This window comes from Centruroides vittatus, unplaced genomic scaffold, assembly GCF_030686945.1.
Source record: "Centruroides vittatus isolate TY-2023 unplaced genomic scaffold, ASM3068694v2 contig_439, whole genome shotgun sequence".
Taxonomy (NCBI): Eukaryota; Metazoa; Arthropoda; class Arachnida; order Scorpiones; family Buthidae; genus Centruroides; species Centruroides vittatus.
The window spans coordinates 3,798,924-3,822,814 of record NW_027122239.1 but is presented as its reverse complement, the minus strand read 5'-3'; the positions used below and the strand labels follow the sequence as shown (position 1 = coordinate 3,822,814).

Genomic DNA, 23,891 nt, shown 5'->3' with positions numbered 1-23,891 from the left:
TCTGTTTTCAATATATGGCTCAAGTTCTAAAAAGTCTGGCCACCCCTGGTATATAGTATATAGTGTAGACTGCTGAGCTTTACCAGTCTCAACGAACGTTTTCGTGTTTCTTATTCAAACAGATGAACACTTAAACCTGAAGTGGTCTCAAAAATTCATTGTATAAGTTATAATATATTGTAATAAAATGTATAATAGTTTAACTACACATTTTCTCAGAAAAACAAAATGTTTTATTATATATTCTCCATTAACGAATGTATTTTTTGATAGGCCCGCATCCTAGCCTATTAATTCATTAATAGGACAGTAAAGGAGGCCTCTTGATAGAAACATTGTATAAAGAATCAGATTTGTTTTAATGTTTCTCTCCCTTTAAACCATAAATTCCTGTTGAATGGCTAACGTTTGCGTTCATTAATTAATTAAATATCTTTCTTTAAAAGCTCCAAATTTTATTTATTTCCACATAAATTTTAAAGGAATGCAATATAATTTTATCTCGATTTTCTATCTTTTTTCACAGAAGAAACGAGTTACGTTAAAAAAAAAATTAACGATAACGTCACAGTCTACAATAATTAATTTGCGTTGAAAGATTATAAATTCGAGAGATTTAATCTTATTTATGGTGCATTATACACAAGACCAGACGAAGCACTTTCTTATCTTCACCCTTTAAAAATAATAAACTTAGTTAACAGGTGAGAAGGGCAGAGAAAAGAAACATTCTTCTCTTATACTTTATTATTATTATTATTAATTCCTACACGGTGTAAGGGGATACTTTCTGTCACGCGTGAAGCACGGATTTAACCTGTTATCTTCCAATGATGTACGACGTGTGCCAATAGTGGGAACACACGGGTCGTGAGAAGTACGAGGTGTAATGGGACAGAAGTTATCTACTGACTTGATTAGTCAGGTTGATGACATCGTGCCTAGTATAGACCACACAAGGGTCTTCGTGTTCTGAACTCTTTCTGTTTACCTTTTATATTTCTGAACCAAATGAATTATAGATGTGAGATCGTCTATCTTGTATCGTCAACCTGGTATAAACATTTAAGTCTTAAAAGTCCAAAATGGCAGTCGTAACTCGTTTTGATCATCGCCATATCAAAAAAACAAAAAAAAATGGCTGACTGATAAGTTCAGATCGAAGAATTTTATGGGATTTTTTTCATTTTTAATGACTGTAACAACAATAAACAAACATTTTAAGATTTATTTCGTGGTAGAGTTGGAAATTTTATTAATTTTTCATACGAAAAGATGTTTCTTCTTTAAAGATTTCAGAGGTTATCGTCATGGAAACACTAATTGAATTTAAATGAATGTATGCATCATTAAAATAATGCAAATTATTTGATATTAATAAAAGAAATTGTGCAATTAAGAATTTAATATAATATAATATTTTATAGAAATATATCATTGTCACTTGTTAAGCTGTAACGAGTCTGTATCAATCTTCATTAAGATGATATATCAAGATAATGTGTTTTATAAGTAAGGCAAATTATCATTAACAAAAAAAAATAGTGAAATAAGAAACAGGATATTGATTACATTGATAAAGCCTTATATATTAAATTTAAGTTTAATATTAATTAAACTGATGCAGATTCAAGATAATATTGATAATTTAAAACATAATAATTTCTTCTTCTTCTTGAAAGCTTTAATAACTATGAACGTGATGCTTTATCTATCAAATCTATTTAAATCGTGAGCCGAGATCAGCAATCTACAGGTTGTAAGTTTATTTATTTTATATAAAAACATCCGTAAAACTTAATCTCCAAAGCTAATTTACAGTGGAAATTATCATAAATTAATTATTAAATATTTATATTTATACGTCCATATCTTTCATATATTTTTAAGTAGCATCCTCATTCCATTCTTACTTCTGTCGAAATTCTCTTATCAAGTATCTTATTAAATTATGAATGGTAATTCTTACCTTTAAATATAATAATAATAATAATAAACTGCAGTCGAACCTCTAATAACAGCCACCTCCCAACGGCGGCCATTTTTTTTAAGAGAAGCGATTTACATACAGAATAACCTCCAAACAACGGCCATTTTTTACGTTCCCGTCAGTCATCAGTGTCCGTTGTTCTCAGGTTTGACCGTGTTTAAAATTTTAAGTCCTGAAACAATTTTTTTTCATTGTATAAAGTATGTTCCTGTGTAAATTATTATAGGAAGAAACATCAGAAGGGCACATAACTTATCTCTGTACAACCTTTTAATCCGAATAAGTCGAGCAAACAGCACTCCTGCTCATATATTTTTACTAAACTTTATTTTTTTTTACTATTTTTTTCCTACGTCCATACGTTCAGTGTGAAATATTCGTGTAGATAACTTAAAGATCGTAAAGACTTGGAAGGTATTTGAGGAATTTGTAAGAAAAATAAGCCTGGAAGTATGTAATTTTTTTCTTTTTCTTTGTGGATAGATGAGGGATTACTTTTTCTAATTTTATGAACATTTTAATTATAAATTAATGGAAAAAAACTTCTAAAATCTCACTTATATAATATTGTTTTTCGCGTGATAATTGAAGTTTATATGAAGATCTTCGACTTTTTAAAAGAATTTTTGATAATTTAAAAATAGAAAGGAATTAAATAAATTATTGCCTTTTTAAGAGATAAATATTAAAGAATTTAATCATTATAATTATAATTTATTTAAAATGTAAAATAAATTTTAAACAATTTTTTTTTTTAAAGAATTATCACTTCTTACATCTACACTCATTTAATTGAAATCACGAGAGACAAACCAGTTATATCGATTCGAGTGGAAGATTTTTAAGCATCTTATCATCATCATAATTAGCTTACTGTACGATTTTTTATGCGTAAGTTAATATTTTTTAAAATTATATCCATAAATTTATCTTTAGCAGCATCCTTCTCCAAGATGCGGATCAGAAGATGCGATCTAAACTTCACATAAATCTCCTGGACAACAAAATTCCTGGATAAGTTTTGACGACAGATAATACTTTTAAAGATTAAAAAAATAAATTAAATTTTACGTTGTTTTTTATCCTTTTTTTTCTAAAGGCGAATGTCGTGTTTTTAGCAAAAACACTTTTTTAATTGAAGTCGGAGTAAACAAAGTGGTTATCTTAATTGGAGAGGAAAGGTTTTTAACAAGCACCTTACTACTTTATCAGCCATCATCTGATATGAGGCAAGCTGAGCGATGACAACTCTTGTCAGATTATGTCTTAGTAAACAGGTATGGGTGTAGGGGTCGATTCGATGACGGATTTCTGACGTCGTTCCAAATTCAAACCAATTACTGTACAATATTCTGGGAAGATTCTCTTACGAAATTATCACACCAATCGTCCACTTAACTAATCTATTTTATTTCCTGCTTTTATTTTTATCTTTTCTTGCCGTTTGTGGCACGATTTTAACTTTAAATATCCAAAATTTAAAATGAAAGAAGGTTTGAAGAGGATACTAACATAAAAATTTAGATATTTTGAATAAAACAGTATAGGCCTATGATAAACTACAGATATATAATTTTCATTCTTTTTAGTCTCTTCGGCTTCTATCAGACATCGAGAAAGGCCTGAACCTGCATTCGAGGCTCTAGTATATTAATAAAAACCTAATTAATATACAAGAAATGCATTTGTTACAATTATCTTTTCCATTTAGTCTTGTAAGGCCCAGGTTTGCTGGCTTTCCCTGTTATTACAGAGAAGGCTAGCAACTCTGGGCCTTACAAGACTCCATTCTGATTAGGTTTTATCGTAGTATTAGCTATTTAAATTGATATCTATGATGGTACATTGTCCTGCAAAATTGTTAAAATATTCTCTAAGAATTATGATATACGATCCTTTAGATTTATTAAGAGTTAGAAAGGTTTTATATTCGTTATATTTATATCTTCTAGATATAATAGAACTGTTGTGGTATCTGTTAAATGATATCGTACACACTTGTTATCAAATTTATTATGATATCAATCGTATTGGTATGTTATCCGTTACACGCTATGTCATTGTATCCGTTATTGTATCCGATGACCATAAACTAGTGCAGTTATATACAACTGTATACCTTAAACTATGCAGTTGTATATCTTAAATTAGTTATTTTCTTTAAATTTGTTATCAATTTTGATCCGTGATAGTCCAATTTCATCCTGACGAAGGTATCTGATACATCAATGTTAGATTTAACTGCGTAAATAATTAAGTGCTCCAGAATTTAAGGATGTTCTGTCGTATACGTGAAAAAAATTTAGCTTTTAAGGCATTCTTTCAATAAGCGAAGAATCCACAGACATTCTGTTGATTGCTTCGAATGATGGACTGTTGCCTGCAATAGATCCTATCGCTCGAATCGAGCAGAGTGACCTACAAGATCGTGTTACCCCGGCCACGGTTATGACCTCTCGACCCGATGGCGGGTTGAAAGGTCAAAGACAAACGGCAACGCCAGTTGGGACCCATAGATCACGGCCCAACCCTTTCTTGCTTCTTATAGACAAATTTTTCGCATGTCTGTGCCTGGTCAAATTGTTTTCGAGTGTCTGAGTGGATAAGGTACGAGGGGGGAAACGTTACGTTCTTTCTACGTTGGGGGTCTTCTCGAACGTCTTTCGGGGGTTCTGTGTAACGTCAGACTTCCCTACTTTGCTTTCCCTCGTGCCAATGAAACAACAGAGAACAGATAAGGATGGATCACAATGGGTGTTTAGAGAAAGACAAAGTCCAGCTTGTTCAGCTTGTGTAAAGATGAGAATTTTTTTCCCCTTGGTCTTCACACTATCATTTTCATTAATAAAATATCACTCCTCGTTTGAATATTTTTATTGTCGTATTCGGTAAATTAAATATATATAAATTAGATATATTTTTTAAATAATTTCGACATTATTTTTATTATATATGTGTTTTGAAAATTAGTTTTAAAATATTTAATTATTCCATGTATCAACAGATGGCGCAATTCTATTTTAATTTAATTCTAAACAAATTAATTTTTGAATTTTTTTATTAATAATAATTAAATTTTAAATTAAATTACTCGATTAGAAACTTAATTTTAGACTAATTTTTATTTTATATATTTTTTTTATTATTTAAAACTAAAGTTTCATTTTGCTACGACCGTTTAATTATAGCCTATGAAAAGATTATCAAAATTAATTATTCCAATAAATCATTCTTCGTCTTCCTTTTATATATATCATATTTAAGAACATTTAATTAATAATTTTTATAAAGTTTTTTTACATAATTTTCGACTGGAATATTAAATTAAAAATTCCCTAAATAATTCACACTTTCATTTTAGCCATTTGTACGCTGTGTTATAGAAACTTATTAAAAATTTTATTCATAATTAACATCTGACGAATGAGTACCAAAGAGTTTCTTAAACACTCTCCATTCTGCTCCATACTATATTATATATTTAATTAAAATAGATACGCAGTGAAAAAGCCAAGTTTCTAATATTTAGAATGTCGCGAGCGAAGAATTTTTAATCGAGTTACATAGATGTCAATTGTATTTTCGAATGTAACTCATTTCCTTCAGCAGGATAACTAACAGAAGCGACTAATGCACATGAATAATTTCATTATTACAGGAATGGTCGAAAGTAAGAAGTGCATTCCAAGCAAACAAAGCATTCTCTGAGCCTGTGATCTCGAACATTGTTCCCGACTTAAGTGGACCATATCATATTACTACAAGTACAACTAGATCTACAGACAAAAACAAACCAGAACCCACACGATGGTGTAATCTGGTAGATAGGAAAAGCTGAATGTGTCTGCTATAAACGTCAAGACGGATTTGTTTCAAAATCTCAACCTTTTTATCCGTGTATTAACCACTAAATTACGAGTAATACATTGACTTTAATCTCGATTTAATCTTTCTAAACTCTCGGTAATGTTATCATTTAAACATGACGATGACAGACGTCTGAGTACTCTTCGCTCGTAATTGAATCGAAATTGCATCAATTTTTAAAAAATAAAATAAAAAAATAATTCTTCTGTAAAATTTTTATATAAAAAAATTACTGATTAATAGTATAATTATGAGCATTAATTATTTTAAAAATTTATTAATAAAATTTCCAAATATTAACTTTAATTTCCCGCTTCTAAATGTTAGTCCATACATTTAAAACGTGTTTCAATTCTATTTGATAATTTAATAATAATTATTATTATTATTATTATTTTTGGATATTTTATTAATAGAATTAGCCAAAAATTTGGATATTTAAACAATTTTTAATCATCAATACTACATAATTTACTACTTGAATATTGCTGATTATGAGATAAATGGTCGCATTGAACAGCGATATTTAAAGCAATTATACATCCAAAATGCTAAACATAGAAAAGAGAGAGATATATATCAATTTAAAATCAACACAAATTATATTCTGATAATCGACAGAATTTAAAAAAAAAAAAAAAACAAAGAAATCTCTGCATAAATGCCAATTCTTTTAAAATTGTCTTCACAGCAAAGACGAATTTTCATAATTTTGTAATATGAGAATTTCACAAATTATAGGAACATAACTTCTAATTTATGTACATATTTTTACAATGAGAAAATTTCGATTTCGAAATTTAAAAAAAAAAAATAATAATAATTAATGAAAATTCATCGAAGAATATTTTTTGGTACATTTGGTGAAACTGGTAGCACTTCTTAGGAACCAATTTATCATTAAAATTGTCTTTATAGGAACTGTAATGTATATGTTTACTGAGTGGACGAAGCTGGACGATAAACAGAATCACAGAACGTACTTGATGTCGTAATAAGGAGGTGACTGTGGACAGATTGATTGAGCTGCACCACTCAAAGTTGTAACTGGAGGAAGACTAGTTGAGGCGGATGCGAATCCTTTTCTTTCCTGTTGATACCTCGTACCTGGCCATTGGACGGAATTGCCTAGAAATAATAACATAAAAAAATAAAATGAATAAAAATTCGTTACAAAAAAAAAAGTTTTTGTTTTTTCATACTCGAAATCGTTTAAGTACAGTTTCTCTGTTGATGGAAAACAGCCAAAAAGTGCACCTGTAGTTATGTAAGAGCATTCTGTAGGATGGATATTTTGCTTAGATGAAGGAGGAGAAGTGTAAGAGGGTCTCAGCTGGACACCCGGAGGCCACACGCGTTCACTCAGTTTTGCACGTGCATACAACAACTCCCTCTGCCCATAAAGTGTACTGATGGTAGTAAATGAGTATTATGGCGGTGCTGTAGTGTCGGTGACATGAAAAGAAATGACAGAACATGGCGCATCTGTTTTTGTGTATACAGCTTACTACTCTAAGCTTTAAAAATCGTCTCTTGTTATGTCACAACAGCAGCCCTGTTTTCCCGATTTTCTTTCGTTTGTTTTGATTTTACGTTACTTTAACTCTGCGAATATCTAGCGTACACGTTTTCACGTTTTTTAAATTTTAAAGTATTGATAGAAAAAATAATTATAAATCGTTATTCTGGCTCATCTGGTTTATTTTTTCATAATATGAATTCAACATTTGGAAAATTTATATTAAATTTTATTTTAATGTGTCAAGTTCGTGTACTGAATTTTTTTTCTAATTTTTTTTACTAATTCCTACACTATAAAACGGTACGTTTCCCGCATGTGTTTAGTATTAATGTCACTTCGGTACGTCCTAGAAATAAATAGTTTAATCATCTAAACAACCTAAATTGCTGTTTGACCCATTTTGGAAGTCGAATTTATAATATTTTGGAGAAAATAATCTCAATTCTTCAGTTCACTTTCTGTTCTTTACACTTGATTAATGGAAGTCGAAGTATCGACAGAAAGTTAAGACGTTCGGAAAGACAAAAATTTCTTTCGGGGGTGCTGACATTAATCACATCACCATCGTCATCAATCAGTACTTGCAGCGATGTGGTTCCTAGCCACGAATTTTTCGGAACGATGGATTAATCGTTAATGGCTCACTTTAACGACAGAACTGATACAGAATTTTTTCCACTCCCCTTTTTCTTCTTATTCCTGTCAAAAAGTGGAACTTAATTGGTCTAGGAGCTAAGCAGACTTAAAGTCTGGAAATAAAACAGAGCACAGAGGAGATCTGGATGACTGACGGTAGTTTTTTTTCTTTTTTTTTTCTTCTTTTTTTCGTCTTCTTTATATCTTTTACTATTTTACGTTACATAGCTCTTTCTAAGAGATACGATCTGTCACTAAAGTGGATCAGTATGTTGCATTAAAATGTGGCTCGAGTGTGGGCTTCGTAATCCTGCAACAAGGCAGTTTGTAAAGAGGAAAGTAGAGCCGTAAATCCGCTAAAGTTTCGAAATTTATCAGCGGAATAAAGAAAAAGAAGAAGAAGAGGACGTAGACAAAGATGCTGTTAAGCTTTCTCCATCGGAGAGACGCATTATCGAACATTTCTCTAAGAGCTAGAAGAGGTTAAATATACGTTGCTGTCTCCTATATGCAAGACGTGGCGCCAAGCAGACAGATCGACTATATATCCCACACTTCAGTCATCTAGACTCGAAACACAACAATAACTTCCAGTATAACGGCGCAACGAATCTCAAGTGGTAATTCTAAGCCGTCCGGACATATAGTAAGTTTAGTCTTTTATGGTAGAAGCGCAGAGAATGAACGGTTGTGAGACGTACCGCTGCTCAGATTACGCGGGACCAATCATTTATGTCACTTAACCACTCCGACGATGACGTAGTGCACGTGCCACCAAAATAGTGACGTCACCTCTTTTACTCCTTTTTGAGAAGGATAATGAACTCACTTCCGTTTCTTTCTTTCTTTTTTTTGTTTTTTGTTTGTTAATTTTTTTAACTGAATAAAACTTCCTGCAATTACCGAAAGAGGAACAAATGACTCTATCGGTGTTTGTTGATTTTTGATTGTTAATTAGCCAGTTCCTAACACGAAAACTTTATATTATTTTTAGTAAACGTATACCTAATAAAGCAACATAATCCATAACGAGAATTTAGGCTAATTTTTTATTTTTTTTTTTATTGTTTAATTTTTAAGGGTGTGACATTTTACGAATTTAATTGCAATACTATTACATAAGAACGTATAACATAATAGCTATACTGTATTTTCCAGTCGATAATGTAGTAGCTAGGTCAACAAACTATCAGCTATCGCATGACCATATATCTGTTGTAACTTGTAAGATTAAACTACAGATCAAAGTATTTTTTTATCCCCTTTAAAGACTATCAAAACTTGTCGGAGAATGCATTGCATAATCTGAGAAAAACGCGCTTCTTGTAATACTAAACTCGTTTCCAACGAAGCTATTTAGAGAGAATTTTTTAAAAAAATTCTTAAATAATAAAAGCTTAACATCCCATTAAGCTTAATAATTACTCGAAAATCTTATCCGGAAACAATTAAACGTATATAAAAAGCGTTTAATTCTTCTATGTTTTTTTAAAAAAAAAATGGTGGCTTGGACTAGTGAAAACATCGACCTATATAGTAACTGTACACTTCTATAAATAGAACCATCCAGTTTCTAACATCTCGATTTCAGAGGATGATAAATAACGTGACAAGATAAGTCTAAAGGGTTTAGGTAAGAACTCGTACTGACCAACCAACATGGATGAGGATGATTATTTTCGTCTTTCCTTCCTTCTCTTAAGCAAACATCTTCATCCCGTCGTTTCTCATTAAATAGTCTCTTCTCAGCTACATCGTTCCGTAATTAGTCAGAGATGAGGAAGATATTTCGAACACTTCCTGCATCGTAATTCTAATCTTTGTTTTGTTTTTTTAATGGAGGCAGGTATATAATTAGCAAGTATTTAAATCGTATCCATTCGATAGTTTCTTAAAGCATTTTTCCATCATTTATATAATGTAGGAAAAGAGTCGTGCTATATTTTTCTTCCCATTCGTTACTGCAATGACAGCAGACCAGAGAGATAACTCACGGTTTGTACCGTACAGGCGCCCAAATGACGATTGTGACGTCACTGATGTGGAATATTGCCAGATTAGAACGTGACAGGAAGATAAAGCAGATGTCACGAGGTAATTTAAACCCGTGACAGATTCGTGAGGTATGGCCTGGTATGACAAAACCAATTTCGTAAACATTTCGTTGATTTTTTCTCACTTTACTTCGCAAACATTGCATTTACCAACGTGTAGATTTTTAACGCAGGAAGAGATGCAAGATTTTTATCATTTTTCTTATTTTTCTATAAATTTAGATAAGAAAAAAATCTCCATTTTTACCATAAAACTACAATCCTCTCTGGATCTCGTCAATTAATGAAGCGATTCGGTTACAAACCATCTAAGGATTTCTCTATAGTAACATAATACTAGTGGATTACATTCGTCCATCCTATTTTTTGGATTGGTTTCAGATGAGTTTTTTAAGTGTTCTACGGTTAGAAAATCTAGATGAAGGGAACGAAGAGGGGATTGTCGCTTGTCTCCTCGGAACCATCACCCTCTCGTCACCCACTTAGCGACATTACAGTCAGTGTTACTATTTTAGCTCCATCTTCCTCGACGATGAGTTTACAGTTTATCCAGACTCGCAAATGCTTTGAAGTCGTTCGATAATGTTTTTATCTGTCTTTTTGGCTTTATCAGCAATAAAACTTAAAGGTTATTATACTAAAGTTTGCGGTTTTGAGATAATTTACTCATTTCTTTAATGAGAAACGAGTACTTATAATGGTTTAAATTCACGAGAGAGTTGAAAGTTGTCCAGCATCATCGGATAGATAACACCTGCACTCTTATCTGGCACCAGGAAAGAATTTAAATGGCTTCCAAACATTCTTTTTATACAGTAATATAGCAATTTAATTAATTATTTGTAATAAAATGTCTAAAATTTTCCTGTTTATCAAGCAGAATATGAAGTAAAAAGATTAAGTTTGAAACATAATTTAACAAAAATAATCGAATAAAATTTTTGCTTATATTTTTGTTAAGTTAATGCGATTTAAAATTCTAAAATTTAATTTTAAATTAACTGAATTAAAATTAATTAAACATAATCAAAAAGACGATTTTATATCAAGACAGTAATGTATTGCAGTGAAGCCGAACAATCTTATAGTTCTTCAGTAAATATCGAAGAGTATAATCAATAAAATTAAATAAATAAAACATTTAAACGGTTATACATTTTCTAGCTTATGTATATAATTTCAAGTATCAAAATTTTGTATTATTTGAATTTTTCGTGTTACCGGGTTAGAATTCAACTTAGCCTAAATACCCAATGCTTTATAAAGACATTATTCGTGTTAACACAAGTTGTTAAGAAACATAAAGCTGTGTTTACATGATTCCTGCCAAGTAGCCAAGCTACATCCACAATTTACAGCAATAAGTTAGTCAAGAAGGTGTAAATTAGACTTAGTGTTAAAAAAGTAAAATTATAAACATTCCTACCAAAATTTTTACAGATATTCATCCTCTATAAAATAATACCCGAAGGAAATTATCATATAAAAATATTTTTATATATATAAATTCATTTTTAAAACTTATAAGAATTTTAATTTTAAACTGAAATGATCGTTACTCCTGTGGCTCTAAGCATCTTTCATCTTCTCTATCACTAAATCTTCCTTTAAAAATGTATTTAAATTATAAATTCTAAAACTAAAATTTAGTGCAGAGTATGTTTTCATACGAACTAAAATTGCTCTAAAAGTAATTTTAATAATATACGAACTTGGCCAGTTTAAAAAAAAAAGAAAAAAAATGCAATAAACGTTCTGTTGTATGCAATAAAATAAATCATGTGCAAGTTTTGACGCAACAAATTGGTTAAAAGACAAGGTCATGTGTCTGTCTACGCCCGGATGGACTTTGTACCACAGACTAGAATTAGCGCAGAACTTATCGACATCTGTTTGCCTATACAGATTGAAAAATTAAACTTTTGAACACGGAAAAATTTTTATAGGCGCGTGTAACCAACAGGCAATAATTCAAAGACTTTTCCTCCTCAAGAAAAGACGTCCCGGGATCAAAGGTGACAAGTCTGACTACTGTCACGTGTCACCATTACTCCACCGCTATACATTCATCGAAATTAACCAATAAATTCGAAAATCCGATCCCAGCTGAAGATAACCCAAGATTTGATGGATGCAGATCTGTCCTGACCTTAAAACACCTCAGAGTTACTTACGAGTTGACGTCTCCCCACTCCAGGAAGAAAGTAGAGGAGGGAGAAAATGAACGAGTGGGTGAAATTGGTGATTTTGGGTGACCCTAATAGATGCTAGAATAGCGTAACTCTATCTCGCATTCCTACTTGTACGTAGATTTTTCAAAACAAAAAGTTTTCTTCGTCTTTGCTTGTTTTAAGAACTTGATACTGTTCCTATTTTACCGTTTAAAGGATGAGATAATTTATGAGGTAATGTTTAATGTTAAATAAACAGCAACGATATTATATAAAGATAAACATGTACGATTTCTTTTCGTATTTATGCAATTTTATAAATTATCTCTTTAATTACTTTTTTGCAAAGATTAAAACCCGAGAGCTACGACATGTAATTCTTCTCGATTGCGAAGCAAAATATTTTCAAAAATTCATTTTAAATTCAGCCAAATTTTACATTTGAATGTTTTATAACTTAAACCAATTAAAAATTTTAAAATTTTTGTATAAATTATTAAATGCAATGAGCATTTAAAACGGTTTAGCCATTATTTTGAGTATAACTTCTATGGCAATTCGTTAAGAAAAATTGCTAATTACAAGAAATAACATGGCGTAATAAACAATTTTACATTATTTTACACTAACTTACATGAGATTTTTTTTTCTATTCTTCTTCCTGAATACTTTTTAATCCTCAATCTTGCAAAAGCGCGAGTCCTTCAAGAGAACCAACCGTGAAGCCGGTTTCGAACACTTTGCTTTGTAACTCGAGGAGAACAGGCATGGGCCTTAAAGTTATTGTAATCCATCCGGAACGCAAACTTCCAGTAAGAAATAAATCAAACTTCTCTGTCGGTGCAACGAAGTCCCGACCTCAAGACGAATACACAGACTGCATGACGTATCCCACTTGTGAGACTTATCAGTCAGTTTTGTTCAAATAAACTGGACCAGACTTACATGTAAATTATTTAATGTAAGCATTCCCACAGAAAAAGTATACATACTGCAATCAGTTTACTTATAGTTTAGACATAGAGAGTGTAAGGATTATCCTTCTCTGTGTATCGGGTGTTGTTGTCTCGAATCTCGAAATGGCTTACTACACGGATACTTACAAAATGAAGTTATTTTCGTAGGTAAGAATTGTATTTTTTTATTAAATAAAAATATTATATGAAAATTTTGAGCAGGTATTTTTATTTGTCAAATAAATTCAAAATTTACGTCGTAGGATTAGCTAATCTTCGTCCTGATTTTATAACAGAGATTAGATTAAACAGTATTTAAAAATAATATCTTAGATCAATGTTAATCTGAAAGATTCATAAATTAAGAACAATTTTAATTAATTTGGGTCGATTTATTTTAAGTTTTAATGTTCAAAATCACTCATTTTGAATCTTGATATCCAGATTTAATGCGTTGTGTCAGATACATTACATATAAATTGTACCTATATATGTTATTTATTTGTGTAATCTTAGGTTATTATATAGAATTCGAAGTGCATTTCTTAAAAAATAAGTAAATAAATAATAAATAGATACAACAGTTCGAAAGGTAACTGTAATGTTTATCGCAAGCCTTTGTAATTTAATTCTTTCAAAGATGTGTTCAGTTAATGATGCAACAATAATAATGGTATATTGAAAAATTTAATATTTTCTTTGTCTAGAATACAAAACAATATCCTTAAAGAATATTAGACGGGATTACAACAGCATTTTAAAACGAATACTCCATACTTAACTGACTATAGGCCTATACCCTGATTCTAAACAACTAACCAGTAAGCTACATTAGTCAATGGAGTTTAATTAGCGTTAAATTTAAAAATTTTTTGTCTATTTTATTTGCTAATTCAGAAAAAATTGAATTAAATTCTATGACTTTTTTTGTATTGAAGCGATCATTTTCACTTCAAAGTTAATATTACGAACCATTAAAACTTCATAAAACCAATAATATAAGAATTTTCGCCCGATTGCTAAAGTAATTATTAATGTATGAATAAAATTAAGCAATATCGGCATTTTTGACTAATTTGGTGTGCATTTTTATATCCCTACTTTAATTTATTAAATATCTATATAAAAAGATATCAGTCTATGCATTCTTATTATACTAAAAATGTGTTTGTATACATATATAGATTCGTAAGTGTTTACTTTCATTTAATAATATAATTTGAGAATGTAAATTCGATTAGTAATATATTTTAGAAATTGTAACTTCAAAAGTATTACTTATATATAAGTAAAGTTTCCCAAAATAAAAGTAGTACAAAAAGGTTCTGAATAGATCTGGCTTACAGACAGACCTGTCTGTAGGCCAGATTTATTCAGAACATTTCTTGTACTTTTATAAGATACTAGCAAATTGTAAGGAGAAACATTAAAATAGGCTATAATCTAAATTAATTGGGTATTTTAGCTTACCATTATTATGTTTATTACGAAGTGTCAAGGGGAGGAAATCAGAAGAGTGGCTTTCGAGGTTCTACAGGGTCAAAAGTTTCGTTCAGATCGATCAAAAAGTATAGAAAATGTATAGAGAATAGACAGACATACGAACATTCTATCATATATTTATGGCAAATACATAAAGCGTAAACAGTTTATTTATTACGAGATAATTCAAGACATTTAAATTCACAGCCGAATATAAAATGATAATCGGCCAACCAATCAAACTGCGTGAAAAACGGACCAAATTTTTAAACTCGGCACCCTCATAAACCCCTAAAAACATGTTTTCTGTTCTCTGGTAACTTTATATTAAGTAATTTTCCTATTCGAATGCCTTCATCCCGCTTGTCGGGATAGAAATGGGGCCATCTAATAGGCCCCATTTCTATCTGGCCTTCTATCTATTAAATGGAGTTAATTCTATCATTGATCTCCTCGTGGATGAGATGAACCCTGAAAAGTTTCATTGTATTTGCTCAAACTGTGTTGGAATGATGAACAAACAATTAACTTTCCTCTTTATATATTAGATATTTTATTAATTTGGAAGACTTTACTTATATATTCTTCATATTTATTACGTGAAGGTAAATATAATTATTTTTATTACATTTATAATGTGTTGTTTCTTTATTTTTTTATGGAATATCCTCTGTTTATGCATTACTAATTTACTTGTCAGTGCAAAACGACACAATTTAAATAATTGTGGAGTAAATTCGCTTTTCTTTATGAATTGCTAATCAATATTTATACGAATATCTATGATTATATAAATAGCGATTTAATTGCATTGAAAATTGCCAAAAATGAAGCCTTACCTTAAAATACTTGCACCGTTCCGGTAGCATCAGGATTAAAAATTAACTAGTCACAATTAGGACTTATATATAAAGTCATATATACCCTCTGATCTTATATATTATCTTAAACTCTTTATGGAGTGGAGTGGAGATATACTGGATCATCAGCGGGGAGCAAAAGAGAAGAATTTCTAAATGAAGTTACATGCCTGTTGATTGTTATTTATGAATATTTAAGTTTTTTAAATTCACGAAGCTTATCTTTAAATCTCTATTAAATCCTATAATAATCTTATACAACTTACTAGACCCTATTCTCGAGCATTATCCTAGCTATAACCTTCCGAAAATAAACTTCTATCAGTCGCGTATTGAAGAAACACGTCTAATTTACAAATAATTTTTTTAAAAACTCTACATTTAGTAATTTAATATTAAATATTTTTCTAACGGGTCGACTTACGACCATAAAAAGTAGAAAACACGTTAATTTATCAAATAAATTCTTGGTTTAATAATTAATTCGCTGGATAACAAACAAAACTTTATTATATTTTCCCTCTTATATTTAACTTATAAACTGTATTAGACCATAGAAAAGCATTGTATAAACTTTCATAACGTGCAAAATAAGCAGATATTCGGGAAGTGTCATCATCTATACGACGAAACTCGTCATCTTAAGCACCCAAGTGTAACTAATTAGCGAATATAGATGAGTAAATCTTTTAAATATCTTCAAATGGATTTTAACGATGGATGATGATTAATAACTCGAGTTAGCTTAAAAAGAAAAAAACGATTAGCAATGGAAAAACTGATATCATATGACAACTCTCTACTAGATAATTTTTCAAATGGCAATTTATCAGTGGACCTCACTATGACTCTTCCTTTTAATCCTGTAACACTTGCAAAATTAATAATTCACTTGTTAAGTAATCTATGTTCCAGTTTTCTCTATCTTATACGATATTTCTATACTGCTGATGCATAAAAAATAATTCGAATTGCTCTAGAAATTATCTAATTTAGATATAACATAAAGTGTAAACACGGGAATAATATTAATTTTTTTATTTCGTAACAGGAGAGGTGTGAATTGTGTTACGCTTTAACGCGTTACTTAAGCTTTAAAAAAAAATAAAATATTATTTAAAAAAAAGCTCTAGATTAAAAAATTAATTTATAAAATATTCATTTTCTAAACCCGATTTTAATACATTAAAAGTAAAGATTTAAGTTTGATTTATTGTTGATTTTTATATAGCTTCGAACTTAATGTTTAAGCATAGATTAGGTAAAATTCTCTTTAAAGAATTCGTTTTAAAATTATTTAAACTTATTTATTAAGGATATAAAATAATTAACGAAGTTATAAACCATTTTAAAGGTTATTTATAAGTGTATTTTCGAGTAAGATCTATGGCAACAAATCAAAAAACGGAAAAATTGCAGCCGATAAAGCGCTCAATTTTTCATCGCTGGATGCGTGACTCCACTTTTTAAGATTAATTTTTCCTCTTAAGACTTATTAAAATCGAGAGATAGGTCCCATGAAGGCCAATAATAAAAACAAGATCGATCTACTCGAGATTAAAACACATTTCGCAATCAGATATTAACGAAAAATCACTTCTGAAGATAAAATATTACACTCGGAAAAGATTTATAATCACAAATTCAATGTAAGAGAGTCAAAAGTTTAAGTTTTTCTACGCTTCTTAATTTAGATAGAGTTGTATATGTTGTGATACTTTATTTATTGGATGGAATTTTAGTCGTGTTTGCTGAAACAATGCTGATAGATTGCAAAAGTAGCAGTAATACTAAGAAGACCTGCACATGTGCACGACCCAGTTCCATCAAAGGTCGAATCTAGAGATCAACCAGGACACTAGATGATTAGATGACAGATTTCAAGCTCCGTTGATTGAAAAGAACCGGATAAGAGATGAGAACGAACCTCTGACCTTTGAACATTTCAAAACATCCCTCTAAAAGCAACCTGAACAACAAAATTCCTTCTACAATTAATCTAGTTCAGTCAAATTCACTCTTTTGCATTCTTATCCTTCAATTGTTTTCGTCTATATCACGAAAATATTCATATAATATAGGAAATAAATAAATAAAAATGATTCCTTTTGGGTCAAATTTATAAAGACAACAATCCTAAATTTCATATTTTCTATATTATAAGATGAAAATAAAAGTTATATAACTTAATTTCAATGGATAATGATAAGTAGTTATGTTTATTTCGTTTTATTTGGAAATATTTATATGTATTATTTATTTATTTCTTCTTTATCAATAGTGTAAATGCTAAATGCCATCTTTATATATAGATATTTATTTTATTTCCACGCTTTAAATTAAATAAATTTGATATTTTTTGTATATTAACTAAGAGAATTTCTACAATAACAAAGTAATTCTATTGATACATAAGCCCTAAGATGATGGGGAATTTCTCTTCTTTTAGACATTCTAACGCTTCCTTAATGAATAAAATTTATTATTTTAATTAAGAAAATATTATTTTATATAAAAAATATATATAAATATTTATCAAGAAATGAGCTATCGAGTGAATATTAAACGATTGTAGCATAGTTAAAAGTGACAGTGAATGATTATAAAATACCGAATCATCAAAATTAACGCTTTTATAATTTGTAAATATCATTATTTATAAATTATTAAGTATAGTAATAAATTTAAATGTATATAAACGGATAAACAGACTTGTTTTCTACAGTCTTAATGATAATAAAATTGTTAGAATTCCTTTACATATGCGCTAAAGAACCCTTTAACTCATTAATTACAACTTAACACCTGAAAAAACACTAATATAAATAACTAAATTGGACTTGCAAGATACTATAGTACCAGATTTAATAGTGAAATAACCTAAAACTGAGAGAGAAAGAATAGAAAAGTTGAGGAAGTTAATACTTTCTTTGTTACTCTTCGTTTGCATTCCTCTTAACAATTTATAGGCCATTTTATTTTCTTCACACAATTTTCTATCTTAGAAAATTACAGTTAAAGAATTTAAACTTTTAACAGTAAGCACTTAAACAGATTTAAGTGTTAATTAGTAGTTAATGCTCTTATTGTCTACTCCTTAATTAAGAGAGATGTACTGTATGTCAAGTATCAAGATCATGTAGATGGGTCGCTTTACAGTTCGTTTTTGCACTATCAAATTATAAATAATATTAAGCTAAGCTGCAGCTTAAGGCCTACATTTTTAGGGCATTGTGGGTATATAATTTAGGATATCATACATTTACATATTGTTATTTGGTAAAGGGAAAGGCCCGCTATGCGCTATAACTTTGAACTAGAACAAATCTAAGTCCAGCCTGCTTGTTTTCTTTATTCATAATCACTACTTCCAATTAATCTATAAACTCAGTTAGATTATATTTCATACTAAAATCATAAATATAAATAGATTATATAAAATAGCGATTAAACAGATTCTAATTTAGATATGGATACTTAAATTTTATTTTCTGTAAGTTCGGATTACAACGTAGTCAAATAATTATAACTTAGTAAAACAATATTAAACTATTATAAGACAATTACTTATTTGTTATCAAACTATTCAACAATTCAGAAAAGAATATATAAACATAAACGTTAATTTTATCATTGAAACTTTCCCGAAACGAATATCTACTCGGAGATTTTATTATCCATTTTATGTAATATTAATAAATATATTTAAAAAAATGTATAAAATGATTAAAACCGGACACAAAAAATATTATGTGGTATATTAGTCATGTGTATTATATTGCTAAGTGAATGAGGGTCCTTTGTTACTTGATCTAAAAGAATAAAGCGTGCCAAATGATAACTGATACGCTGATACAATGATACATGGCAATTGTGTCCAACGAAAAGAGTACATTGCTCTTTGTGTAATATATCACTGTTCTTCCTTATTGAAATATTACACTGTTACATTGTACAGAAAGAATGCAGATATTTGAAATTTCTCATTGTATCCGGATTTTTATTTTCTTAAAAAGTTTCTATCTTTTCCTCTCTGTGTTAAGTCTTATTGTAAACTGACACCACAAAATTATAAAAGAAGGGTATGAAAATTTTATATAATGAGCACTCCAAGTCGTTTCTAAATTTAAATTCTAACCTTTATTAACCTCATTATTTTGTTTTCTAATTTTGGATCCAGTTTATTAGTGTATTAGATTTAGAATAATTTTATACGAGATTAATGCTTCGAAGATAAGCTACATTGATAAACACTAGCCCACTATTAAATCCAGTACAGTACATCAGTACATTCTATAAATGCTAGCTAGGTTTAGTTTATATATAATTGAAGTTTCTAAATTATTTTAGTTCCGAATTCCTTAAATCTAATTGCTTTTATGTATAAAATATCAATAGAAAGTTCTCATAAGAAAAACCCGTTATGTCAATCGATGATGATATTACGATTTACATGGAATTCGATTTATAATTTCGTAATAATACAGCTTATGTGCGTAGAAGGGTAAAAATCCATGACGTCATTAGCCAGTATTTACAGATTATTTAAACGATAATATTCAAAAGATAAGTTAAAAATAAGAAAATTGGTACAGTGACCTATTAAAATAAAATTATTATTTTTTCGGTATTATTATTTTAATAGGAAATTGGAGACTAAATAAATGCTAAACACACCGTGGTATCGTATGATAGTTACCTCTTGGATATTAATTTTTGACAGGTAGAACTTATACTAAGCTTTTTTTTAATAATGTAAACTCACCGTTGAGATCCATGTCCATGTTTTCTGTGGTGATAAAGGATTGACTCAACTGTTGTGCGCTGTTCTGGTAAACTGAAGGATCTGCAGAGAGTACCATACTCGAAGTCGTCGTTGTATTCGGTGATAAAGATTGCAAAGATGCTGCAGGACTGCTGGACGGACTCAGAGAAGGTGGTTTTAGGTATTGTCCTCCACAAGACGTGGACCAAGCCAAGGGTGGTTCGGTCCTGTCTAAATTTGTAGCACTGTATAATTGGTGAATGGGAGATTGAGCCGGTGCTACTCCATATTCAGCAGAAGGTGCCGGTGGAGTCATGGGGGTCAGATTTCCAGAACTGGATAGAGAGCAGCTAGATAGATAATGACCGTTGGTAAGCTGCACGTTACTCGAAGGATAACTGTAACTGCAGGGTGTCAGTTGTGAATTTTGGTAATTCTGTTGCTGGTCGACATTCAAATACGGTTGATTACTAGCGCTCATGTTTGCAGTCGACATCACGGAAGGTGCCGGTGCACTGCAAGACACGTTGGGACTCGGTTGACCTAAGACTTCGTAAGGAGAACCTAGCATGGTTCCTGGATAATATGTAGGTGTAAACGGTTTTAGAGTTTGACATTTTCTACGAAATCCACGTGGTCGCCTTCTAAAGGATCCTTCTTCGAACATAAACTCACTGGCAGGATCGATAGTCCAGTAATGTCCTTTACCTGGTCTTCCCAACCCTTTGGGTAGCTTGATAAAACATTCGTTCAAAGACAAGTTGTGTCTGACTGAATTTTTCCATCCCTGATAACTACCTCTGAAAAACGCAAAACGTTGTTGTAAAAATTGATAAATCTCGCTTAAAGTAAGTCTTTTGGATGGTGAACTCTGAATGGCCATGACGATTAGAGCTATGTAAGAATAAGGAGGCTTTTCCTGACGTCGTACACCAGCACCACACTTCTTAGTAGGAGCCACGGCTTTCTCTCCCGAATCACTTTCATGTAGAGACGACGACGTCGAAGGTCCACTCGGATCTTGATGTCCGAATTCACCCCCAGACACCAACATATTCCCAGTAGTCAAACCGTGTTGTACTTCACTTTCGGGCAGTCCGGTTTCTAATTTTTCCACCTTCATGTTTACGAAGACGTGTAGCCGATCAGTTGCATGACTGAACAGAACAGAAACGGATCATTTTTATAAAAAAAAAAAAGTTCCCTCAAGACACAGCCAAAAAAACAAAAACAACACGCAGAGAAGACCCAAGACACGGAGCAGAAGACAAGGAGCCCCCCGTACGACTTTAATCTCGACTGCTTCAACACGCTTCTCCTAACACTGACTGGACACGATCAATTCCAGCCGTCGAATAGGGTGTGCGGTTCGACTACGTCACTCATTGTAGCTACACCCACAGCTACAGGCTCCACCTTCGCGGGAACCTGCTCTGCTTGAGCTAACAGATAACAAATTGGGCGGCTAATAGGCTGGGAGGAGGGTTACATAATGTGGCAGCAATGGGAGAGGCGCAGGATTTACGAAGAGCTGAGAACTTCAGCCTATATATCAGGAGACTGACGTGTTATAAAAAAAAAATACATACATACACTCACGTATATATATATATATATATGCCTTAACTTAAAAAAAATTGTATCGACTTCGGTTGCAAAATATCCATTCTAATAAAGTTAATCCCAAGAAACAGGTAAGTCAAAAAAAGTCAGTAAAAAATAAATATATATATTTATATATTAATATTTTTTCCGGTGTCGTCCATTGCAATCTTCGTATTGCAGATGGTGGTAAATGACGTCATAGTGGTTTTGTTCGTAGAAAAATCACTTCTCAGTAGGAATATTATCTGTTTAAAATTAAATATTAAGTTTTTTTCATAAAAATTATATATATATATATATATTTATAATATGCTTATTTTTACAGTCGTTATCGGAGTATAATGCGCACATTTCCTATATTAATTTCTTTAGATTTTTATAAAGTAAATAAACTTAAAATGGAAATTAAATATATAAAATTTTAATATATAGGTCTATATTTTCTATTTTTAAATATTATCAATCGAATATTTTAAGATTTTATAATCGATTCGATGAAGGAAAAGATTACCCTTTAAATAGGGTTATATTTTCGAAACGAAAAACACGTTAAGTTTTACTCAATCAGTCTCAGAAAATAATTCTAAGAATATTTATGTTTTTCGTGAACCTTGAATTATTTTTAGTAAATCGAACGATTTACAATTTGAATTTGTAAAATTAAAAAAAAAAAAAAAAAATCTATTATAGAACCATAGACTTTACTGAATAAAAGTGTCACCCCCACAGAAAATAATCGTTATTATTATATTAAATTTCTTTACATATATTAAATCTTCGCTTATATAATATTAATTAACTACTCATTTAATATTTAAAAGGTAAATCTTTGTAATCCCACGTCACGTTTTCTCTCTCTCAGAATCCATTTCCTTTGGATGAAATCCAAATTCTAGAATTTCATAGTTTAATTACATATTCAATTTTAAAAACTTAGCTATATAAATTTTTCAATTTATTTTGCTAACTAGACAACCAGCCGCTTTCATTTATTATTATTATTATGTGCAGGAAGTTATGCAACGTAGTCTAATTAAAGTGTCTATATTAGAGAAATGAGAGCTTCCTTACTGACATCCTGTAGCGATCTTCAGATTTTTACATATTTAAATTTCTAATTTTTATGGATAAATCTTCACGATTGATTCTATAAACACGTGTAACTTCAGGCCTAGTTGTTGCTATACTACAAATGCAAATAACTTGCGTAAGTACGATAAGAGATGACTCTACGAACTATGATCCATTTCTACATTTATACGTAATTTTTTTAAGACAAAATTACTTAAATATATATAAACATAAGCTTATATATTTACTCATAGGCGAATTCTCGACGATAGTTATCCATACGAGCTTTTCTGATGTGAATTTGTCTAGTAAAATTAACAAATTAATTAAGTGTTACGCTGAAAATACACTCTATATCGTTAGTGATATCCTAAATGATGTCATTGCGGTTAAAAATCACATGATCATAAAACAGGATCTGAACGCCTACAGGCCTGCAATCACGGAATATATCGCCTTTATTTTTTAGTTCTTCCTGTGAGGCAAAACGTTCAATTTTTAAAAAAATTTCCTACGAAGTAATGCGTAGCGAATTAAGTGACTTTGCCCATCGGGTTTGAATAAGAACAACACTTCATAACATGGATGCATGCCAAATAAAAACGAAGATATCATAATGTAAAGAGGTGAAAACAAGTTTGGATATATTTATGGAGAATGATCTTTGTCGTCTTAACCTTGGAGTGTTTACTTCTTATTGGAAAAATAACTGGTTCTTGAAAACAACACATCATTTTCTTAACTTTTGTTCGTGTGTGTCGCATTATAAACTTAAAATATCTTCCTTTCATAATTACAGGTCGAAGAGATGGACGATTTAACATTAAATCTTTTGCTAAAATCTCTCGGTAAATTACAGTAAAACCTGCTCGAAACGGAACCTTATTATGAATATTAGATACCGTGAGAGTC

The 23,891-nt window shown here is 30.6% G+C and overlaps 1 protein-coding gene across 1 annotated transcript; it reads right to left on the bottom strand.

The window, feature by feature from the left end:
* Positions 1 to 6,274: 6,274 nt before the first annotated feature.
* LOC136977063 (forkhead box protein F1-like) lies at positions 6,275 to 21,960 on the bottom strand. The gene is made up of 2 exons (XM_067272500.1): positions 20,304 to 21,960; positions 6,275 to 6,985 (listed from the first exon to the last, which is right to left on the bottom strand). Exons 1-2 carry the CDS (start codon positions 21,424 to 21,426, stop codon positions 6,828 to 6,830), a joined length of 1,281 nt encoding a protein of 426 aa, XP_067128601.1. The 5' UTR covers positions 21,427 to 21,960; the 3' UTR covers positions 6,275 to 6,827.
* Between the last annotated feature and the right edge of the window lie 1,931 nt (positions 21,961 to 23,891).